The sequence below is a fragment of the Leishmania panamensis genome (assembly GCF_000755165.1).
Source record: "Leishmania panamensis strain MHOM/PA/94/PSC-1 chromosome 11 sequence".
In the NCBI taxonomy this organism is placed as follows: domain Eukaryota; phylum Euglenozoa; class Kinetoplastea; order Trypanosomatida; family Trypanosomatidae; genus Leishmania; species Leishmania panamensis.
In genome coordinates, this window is record NC_025856.1 from 414,698 (window position 1) to 424,098 (window position 9,401).

The following is a 9,401-nucleotide window of genomic DNA, read 5'->3' on the forward strand; positions in this document are numbered from 1 at the left end:
AGAAGGGACGAAACATGGTTACGTGTGTGTTCTCTCTATTGTGACTGCTTTACGTGCTTTTTTTCTTTTTTCTCTCTCTCTCTGGCTCGCCCCCTCCCTTCCCCTTCTCTCTTTCTCACACACACACACACACTCGCATTTTCCTTCGCATCATCACACAAAAATTTGCGTCTCTTCTTTTTTTTGTTTTCGTTTCTTTTCTGTTGCCCTCTCTCGCGCTAGCAACACCTAAGGCGTCTCTCTCTCCCTCTCCTTCTTCCCCTCTTCTTCTCTCTTCCCCCATAGCTCTCTCAATTTGTCGTCTTTTTCTCAAACTCACACTGAATCGGCAAGGAGTACACACACAGGCACACACCCACACACATACGCAAAAATGAGCGCCACCAAGCATGTCTACTACTTTGGCGGGTCGAAGGCTGATGGCAACCGTGACATGAAGATGCTTCTCGGTGGCAAAGGCGCGAACCTTGCTGAGATGGTGAACATTGGCATCCCAGTGCCGCCCGGCTTTACGATCACGACGATGGTGTGCGCTGCCTACCAGCAGTCCAAGGCAATCCCCGACGATGTGGTAGCTCAGGTGAAGGAGAACGTAAAGAAGGTCGAGAAGGAGATGAAAAAGTCCTTCGGCGATGCCAACTCACCGTTGCTCTTCTCCGTCCGCTCCGGTGCGGCAGCATCGATGCCAGGTATGATGGACACGGTCCTGAACCTTGGCCTCAACCGCAACACCGTCGAGGCGTGGGTGAGGCGCACGCCTGAGCAGTCCCGCTTCGTGTATGACTCGTACCGCCGCTTCATCACCATGTACGCGGATATCGTCATGCAGGCGGGCCGCGAGGACTTTGAGCACGCACTTGGCGAGATGAAAGAGAAGAAGGGAACCAAGTTCGACACAGACCTGACTTCTGGTGACCTCAAGGAGCTCGTGGAGAAGTATTTGCGCCTCTTCGAAAAGAAGACCGGCACCCCGTTCCCGCAGGACCCGTGGGAGCAGCTGTTTGCTGCTATCCGCGCCGTCTTCCGCAGTTGGGGCAACCCGCGTGCCGAGATGTACCGCCGCCTGAACCACATCACGGGCCTGGTCGGCACGGCCGTGAACGTGCAGGCGATGGTGTTTGGCAACGTGAATGAGCACTCCGCCACTGGCGTCGCCTTCTCTCGCAGCCCGGCCACTGGTGCGAACTACTTCTACGGCGAGTACCTGGTGAACGCCCAGGGTGAGGATGTCGTGGCCGGCATCCGCACGCCACAGCAGATTGGTAAAGAGTTGTCCCTCATGTGGGCCAAGGAGCACAAGGTGAGCGAGGAGGAGCGCAAGCGCCGCTACCCGTCCATGGAGGAGTTTATGCCGGAGAACTACAAGCTACTGTGCAGCATCCGGGCACGTCTCGAGGACCACTATCGCGACATGCAGGATATCGAGTTCACCGTCGAGAACGGCCGCCTGTGGATGTTGCAGTGCCGTAATGGCAAGCGCACGATCCAGGCCGCGCTCAGAATCGCAATTGACATGCATCAGGAGGGGCGCATCACCAAGGAGGAGGCCGTGCTGCGCGTTGATCCCGAGCAGGTGGGCCACCTGCTGCACCCTAACATCGAGCCGGCGGCGGCCAAAGCTGCTAAGGCGATTGGCAAGGGTCTAGCGGCGTCCCCTGGCGCGGCGGTTGGCCAGGTCGTCTTCGATGCTGAGTCCGCCAAGGCGTGGGCGGCGCAAGGCAAGAAGGTCATCATGGTGCGGCTTGAGACGTCTCCGGAGGACCTTGCCGGCATGAATGCTGCTCAGGGTATTCTGACGGCTCGCGGTGGCATGACCTCGCACGCGGCCGTGGTGGCCCGTGGTATGGGCAAGTGCTGCGTGTCCGGCTGTGGTGACCTTGTGCTCAAGGGCAAGAGCTTCACGCTGAACGGCCACAAGTTCATCGAGGGCGACGTCATCACACTCGATGGTACTCGCGGTCTGATCTACAAGGGTGCGCTGAAGCTACGCGCTGCGTTGCTCGAGGGCGACTTCAAGGTCTTTGTGCGCTGGTGCCAGGAGGTGAAGCGTCTTGGCGTGCGCGCCAACGCTGATACGCCGGCGGATGCAGCCAAGGCTCGCGAGTTCGGCGCTGAGGGTGTGGGCCTGTGCCGTACAGAGCATATGTTCTTCGAGGCAGACCGCATCGATGGAATCCGTGAGATGATTCTCGCCGATACGAAGGAGGGCCGCGAAGGGGCTCTCAAGAAGCTGCTGCCCATGCAGCGTGGCGACTTTGTCGGTCTCTTCCGCGCCATGGCTGGCAGCCCGGTCGTGATCCGCTTGCTTGACCCTCCGCTGCACGAATTCGTGCCACACGAGGAGTCCGCTCAGCAGGAGCTGGCTGCCAAGCTTGGCGTCCCGGCAGAGAAGGTACGTCAGCGCGTCAAGGCTCTGCACGAGATGAACCCCATGCTTGGCCTGCGCGGCTGCCGTCTCGGCATTACCTACCCCGAGATCTACAACATGCAGGTGCGCGCCATCATGGAGGCCGCGCTCACCGTGGCGAAGGAGGGTATCAGCGTGCGGCCGGAGATCATGATCCCGCTTGTAGGCAAGAAGGAGGAGCTGTCCTTCACCAAGAAGCAGGCCGTCGTGACGGCGGAGAAGGTGCTCGAGAAGGGCGGTGCTCGCGTGCATTACACAATTGGTACCATGATCGAGGTGCCACGCGCGGCGCTGACAGCAGGCCAGATCGCCGAGGAGGCGGACTTCTTCTCCTTCGGTACGAACGACCTAACCCAGATGGGCTGTGGCTTCTCACGTGATGATGCAGGCCAGTTCCTGCACCTGTACGAAGACCTCGGCATCTACCCTCGCGACCCCTTCCAATCTCTCGACCAGGAGGGCGTTGGCTTGCTCGTGCGCCTTGCCGTCACCAAGGGCCGCACCGTGAAGCCGACGATGAAGATGGGCATCTGCGGCGAGCACGGCGGCGACCCGCGCACCGTCGAGTTCTGCCACCGCATGGGGTTGAACTATGTCTCTTGCTCTCCGTTTCGTGTGCCAGTCGCCATTGTGGCCGCCGCCCACGCCGCCGTGAAGGAGAAGCAGGACTACGAGAAGCGCAATAAGGCTCTGGCTGGCTCTAAGCTGTAAAAAGAGGAACAATGGCGGCACAGTCGGCGATGAAGGAAGGGTGAGGACAGAGGTGAGCAGGTGATCAACGCACGTGCGAGTGTATCTGCTCGTGGGGGGGGGTATATGAGGGTGTATCTGTTTCTCTCTCTCTCTTGCCCTCTGCAGTGCTTTGCGCTTCTCTGCCCCCCCCCCCTTCCCTTCCCTTTTTAGCCCCCTCTCCCCCCTCTTTTTTTCTGTGCTCTCGTTTCTCGTGGTATAAAGGGCGTTGTCTTCTCGTGGGCTCTCTTCCACTTGCTTTGAGGTCTCGCTCCCTCCCTCTCTTTCCCTCTCCCTCTCCCTCCTTCCCTCCCTCCCCCCTCTCTCTCTCGTTAGTTTTCTCTTCTTTGTGGTGTTAAAACGATTTCGTCTCGCGCGCTCTCTCTCCCGGGGCTACACACACACGCTATATCTTCTGCCTTTCTGTTCTTTCAGCTTTCCTTAGTGTGTGCGTGTGTGTGGTACGTCAGCGGGAGCTGCCTTTCTCCTCGTCTCATTTTTGGCGTGGTCACACGCACAAGTGGCGCACCTACGTCAGAGGAGACACCTCCCAAAAAAAAAAACGAAAAGCCGAAGAAGCAAAAAGAAAGTAAAACAGTGCCACGTCAAATCACCCCAATGGTGTTGGGCGTGCAGAATCTACTGGATTTTGCTTCCAGGGTTCCGCGTGCGCGTTTGCTTGTGTGTGTGTGTGTAGGCGTCCGTGTATGTGTTGTCTCTCTCATTCACTCTCTTGACTGTAGATGTGAAGAAGCAAAAGGAAGAATAAAAGAGCAGCAAATAAGGAGATTTTGCTTTCAGTTGTTCGCTCTCCTCTCTGCCTTTCACTCCAACGACGCGCGCTTACGAGCTGGTGTGCCAGCCTTGATCAGTTCGTCGACCCACCTCCCCCAAGCGAAAAAGAGAAAACAGCAACAGAAAGAGATCCTATTACAGCTAGGAAAGGATAGAGGAAGGTTACGCACGAGAGCGAGGTAGTGTGCTTGTTCTCTGCAAACAGCCGCTGGAACACACACACACACACACGTGCCCATTCCATCCACGCAGTGTAGCTCGTATGCATCTCCGTTCCCACCTTATGGGTGCGTGTCTGCGTGCGTACCGTGAAGTCAGTGCGTGTCTTCACCTCTCTTCTCACCCTTGCACGCGTCTCTTCCTTCCGTCTTCAACTTTTGCAGAGGCTCTACAGTCCTCAGTTTACACGGGAGGGTCCTTGTCTCTCTCTCTCTTCTCCATCTCTGGCACGAGACACCGCTACTGGACTCCGCCTTCTCGCTCTGAATCATCTCCTTGTCTCTCTGCCATCCTATTCTCCGCTTCTTTTGATCTACCGCGATGGTGGACACACACGCAACCATGTGCGTTTTTTTTTTTTTCACCTCGTCCAACTCCACTGTTCCACAACCTGCCCCATGCTGCTCCGACGGACGCTTTCCCACGCAAGCGACCTCCCCTCCCTCCCTCCCTCCCCCTCTCCCCCACACACCCACACTGCCAAACCGCACAACTTTAACGACTTATCTTTTGATTGACTGCTGTCACTCGTTTTTTAAATTGTTCTTTCGCCTGTGCGACTCTTCACTCCCCCTTTTCCCGTTTGGCTACCTTCTGCTGCTTTTCACTGAGACTGCTTCTCTTCTTTCCCCCTCTCTCTTTCGCTCCATTCGTGTCTCTCCCGTGCTACTCTTGTTGTGACGCTTGCCAGCGCATGGCCGGCGCCCTTCCCCTAGCAGGAGAAACCAGACAGATCGATTCAACCGAAGACACCTGTGCAAGTACTCACCCACAAGTTCATACTCGCTCTCTTGCGCTCTCCTTTTCTCTCCCCTCTCTAGTGCCCCCCCCCTCTTGCGTCCCCCCCACACCCTTGTGGGCACATTCATCCAGACGGCCACAGGGTTTGGTTGAAATCGCCCTCACCACCACCTCCTCTCCCTCTCTTCATTGCGCCGACTTCTCCAAGAAGGGGCAAGACCGACCCGGTTTCCCACTTCACCACTTCATAGCTTTTCTTTGCCGCGTTGTGCGTATGTGTGCGGCTCGGATAAAAGCTGTACCCCTCTCCCTCTCCCTTTCCCCCCTCTCTGCGTGCGTGTGATTCATTTGCACGGCTTGGGGTGACGGTGCCGAGTGCCTTCCTCCTTCCCTCTCCCTCTTTGCAGCCGGAGCCCTTAATGCGAGAGAAAAACGCCAACCTAAGCGAGAACGGAACCCGAGAAAGAAGCTGAACAGTTAGTTGGGAGAAGTGCAAGCATTTCAACATGGCGTCCACCACACCACTACCGCCGTCAGGCAGCGTGGCCGCTCCTGCCGCGCTTCGCTTCTCTGTCGACTTCGACTCGTCCCGCGCGGACTCGAAGCCGAGCGTGCTCTTGCTGACCCAGAACATTGGCGGTATCGAGGCCTCATTAGGCACAAGCACTGGCCTCAACGACGCTTCTCCCGAGGGCCCTCGCACGATGCTAGAGCTGGGCCGCGACTTCTCTGCCACCTTTGCCTCTGTGTCGACGGTTTTTGGTGACCCCTCCTTTGTCTCCGTGCCCAACGACATTGACGCAGAGTTGGGTGTCTCGCCGGCGGCTCGGCAGCAGGTGGCGGAGTTTCTAGCGGAGCTCCGCCAGTGGCTCCACCGGCTCTCATACGTCTCCGCTGTGGTGCGTGCCGCAGAGGTGTCTGCGACCTCGCCGTCTGCCACTCCCGCCTCGGCCGCGGGTGGTGTGCCGTCTTCGTCGTCCGCGCCGCCCCCTACTCCCTTGTTCGCGCCCTCTGGCGCTGCAGTCAATGCGGATGCGTACCTGCGCAGCTACACGCCATCTGCGCGCCCGCCCCTCATCGACATAGTCGTGCTGCACTTCCAAGAAATTGGGGGCAAGTACAAGAATAAGCAGTTCAACGAGTACTTCAAGGAGCAAATCCGCACGACGCTGCTGCCAGAGGCAGGATGGACGAGCGGGCTGCTCATGGACGAGCGGGAGGGCGGCGACATGGTGAGCAGCAGCAGCCACCCGCGCCACCGACCCACGAACGCTGTCCAAGCCCGAAGAAGGTTGTCCTTTGAAGGCACCAACGCCAGCAGTAACAACGGCGACACCAACGGACAGGTCAGCGGCCGTGGTGTCGCTGCTAATCGCCCGAGCAACGCGAGCTACACTGGCACGGATCTCATCTCTGAGCTCGACGTCAACGCGGACGCGTTCTTCACTGCCATTGGTTCTATTGTGTTTCTCTCGCCGCGTATTATGGGTATCGCAAGCTGCCTCTCGATTCCGCACCGCACGTATATCCCTGTTGTGGACGACCCACTCACCTACGCCGGCGAGGCCGGCCGGCTCTTTCACAGCGGTAAATTTGCCGAGGCCGGTCGCTCGCGCAAAGGGTTCCTGCTTCTCTCTCTCCGTTTCGGCACCGTCCAGCTCAACGTGTGCAACGTACACCTCTTCCACGACGACGACAACCGTGTGGCGCTGGCGAGCAGCCCAAGCCCGTACACCGGTCGCCGCGCGCGGGCAATGAAGGAGGCCATCGCCGAATGCAGTGCCGTCGTCGACCTCAGTGAGCCACTCTTCATCTTCGGCGACTACAACGTTCGCCTGGATGGAAAGCTGCTTGCTGAGTGGGTGGAGGAGAAGATGCAGGTGACGGTGCGGCCTGAGAAGAAGCGATTGCGCTGCCCAGAGCACTTTTGGGAGCTGTTCACCGACCCAGACACACAGAAGGAGCTGCGGACACGATTTGACGCCGAGCTGCAGCACTTGATGAACGAGGTGGCGCTGCTCTCTAGCGTGGAGCTGGCAGAGATGCCTATCCACTTTGCACCCACTTACTTCCGTGTTGCCCACCGCACTCCCACTGAGGCAGCCGTCACCAGTGCTGCGGCTACTTCTGCCGCCGCCGTGGCAACCACTCAAAATGTAGCAGCAACGCCAGATACTCAGCAGTCGACGTCCGCATTGAGTGACTTGGTTGGGCGGGCTGATGACATCTCTGTAGAGGAGCAGGAACAGACGGAGGGGGTGAGGGTGAGACCCCCACTATCGGTGCTGCCACTGCCGAAGGCAACGTTGGCGAATGTGCCTCTGACTCACGTGACGGCATCACCCTATCGCGACAACTTCTGCCACGATAGGTTGCCTGCGTGGTGCGATCGAGTGCTATTTAATGTGGCTGGCCTTGAGTGGATTGCAGGTGATCGAGCTCGCTCTGCTCATCCGCAGACGCAGGCAGCATCTTCAGTGTTGGGTAGCGCTGCCTCCGGCTCTGATGGACTCAAGGGCAAGCAGTGCAGTGACCAGAGCTGCTGGCACGCGTACGCGTCGATTGACCTCATTCACACCGATCACGATGGCGTATTTATACTGTTTTGAAGTGGAAGCGACAGCGGATGTGCTTGAATGGTTGTGTGCGTGCGTGTGTGTGTGTGGATGGATAGGTGAGGAGGCTAGCGAAGGCAGTGCAGAAGTAGAAGTGCGCGAAGAGGGAATCGAGATGTGGGAGTAGGGTGTGTTTTGTGTGCGGGGAGGCGTTCACGAAGGCACGGCGGACCATCTTTCCCTCACCTAAAAGGGCATGACATCACATCGCACGTAGCTGTATGCGTGGTCATGAGCTCCGCGTTTGACGTTGGGGTTTTCTTTTGTCTCCTTTTCGTTCTTATGGCCGTTACGTAATGTGTTCGTTGCTGGGGTCTATGTGTGCCTGTGTGTGGCTGTGTTGGCTCTTGCACACGTCAGTGCCCCTCTACGGGATAGGCGAGAGAGTCCCTGCGTTGATGTGAGCGGGAAAAAAAAAGACAAGCGCGAAAGAACGAGTGAGTGGAAGCGACTGCACGTGCCTAGTCAGCTGTAGCGAAGCGAACAGCGAAGAGGAAGAGAGAAGCTCCTACTGTGCTGCGTCGTGGCTGTCGTGCTGGAAACGCTGGCCGACAAACCGACAGGCTGAGAGGGGACAGAAGTGCTGATCCCCTGGTTGCTTGGCGCCCGGCGTGTCGTTTCCTTCGACGCATCGCCTCTGCTGCTGCTTCCCTCACTACGCATGTGCGTACTCATGTGTACCCATGATCTTTTATCTTGTTGCTGCCGCTGCTGCTGCTACTCATGTGCCATACTCCGTTTAAACTCTTGTGGTGTCTGTCTCCACCTCCTTTCTCTCTTCATCTTCTCCTTTATCTCCTCGTGAGCAAGCGATTCTTACCGTTCTGTGTGCTGATGAGCACACGCCAAACGGTCCAACGCACAACGTCCACACACTCTTTCACACTCCTCGTCTTGCGCTCTGGTGTCACTTCTATGCTTGCCCATAAGCCGCACTCATAGCCGTCGTCTCTTTGCAAAGACGAAGCAGAGACCCACCGGCACAAAGAGTGAGGCTATGAAGAGAACAGGAGAACAGACCCACGCAGACCACCACAGCATCAGCCTTGCCTCCGGCATTTTCGTGTTCTTCGCCCACGAGAACATAAAGGGACCCCCCAAAGTGAGGACACCGAGCAGAAAGGGAACTGAGACGCTATTCAGTGGCGTCGACACCGACATCTATAGAGAGAGAGGGGGAGAGAGAACGGAGTGTTTTCTCACATACGAATCCGCGCTGTGCTGCTTGCCCTTCTCGGGATTTTTCCCTCCCCTCACTTCATCTTCTCCACTCCCTCTTCAGTCTCTTGCATCTAGCTTCGCGTTTTCTCTCTTCTATACGCTGTTAACGCAGAAGTCCTGCCCTATCCTTCGTACTTACCTCATTGCCACCACGGTCCCCGAAGCGCCTGCGTTGTCACAGCCCCATTCACACCCAGTTCAGGTAAGGCAAGTTTTCTTTTTCTCTGTAGTCTTCTTGGGGCTTTTCTTTCGTTCATCTACCGGGCTTACCCTCTCTCTCCGTTCAGCTTCCGCCTCCTCTCCTTTCTTGTCTTTGACCACACAAGACACCCCCACACCACCCCCACACACGCGTGGTTGTGTATTACGTACATACGCACGTGCAGTTGTCATCTAATACGATTACTAGCTTATTTTTTCTTTTTCTGATCGATGGCTCGCGCGCGCGCGTGTATGTGTGTGCTCATTCTTCTTGTTTCACCTATTTACACCTCTTCTACTGGGCCTTTTTTTTCCAACGTGTTCTCTCGGTGTCTCTCAGCACCTCTATGCACTACTCGTTCTCGGTGTGTGCGTGCATGTGTGTGTGTGCCTCCTGTGAGCACACCTTGTCGCCCTCTTTCCTCTCTCCTTCTGTTTCTTCGTTCCCACCTAACTCCTCCTCGCCCCCCCCC

The 9,401-nt window shown here is 57.3% G+C and overlaps 2 protein-coding genes across 2 annotated transcripts; both read left to right on the top strand.

Moving 5' to 3' along the window:
- Nucleotides 1-373: 373 nt before the first annotated feature.
- LPMP_111010 (pyruvate phosphate dikinase, putative) lies at nt 374-3,118 on the top strand (the record flags this gene model as incomplete). The annotated part of the gene is made up of 1 exon (XM_010698646.1): nt 374-3,118. The coding sequence occupies one exon, from the start codon at nt 374-376 to the stop codon at nt 3,116-3,118; it is 2,745 nt and encodes a 914-aa protein (XP_010696948.1).
- A 2,978-nt stretch (nt 3,119-6,096) lies between these two features.
- Nucleotides 6,097-7,500, top strand: LPMP_111020 (inositol-1,4,5-trisphosphate (IP3) 5-phosphatase, putative; the record flags this gene model as incomplete). The annotated part of the gene is made up of 1 exon (XM_010698647.1): nt 6,097-7,500. One exon carries the CDS (start codon nt 6,097-6,099, stop codon nt 7,498-7,500), a length of 1,404 nt encoding a protein of 467 aa, XP_010696949.1.
- Between the last annotated feature and the right edge of the window lie 1,901 nt (nt 7,501-9,401).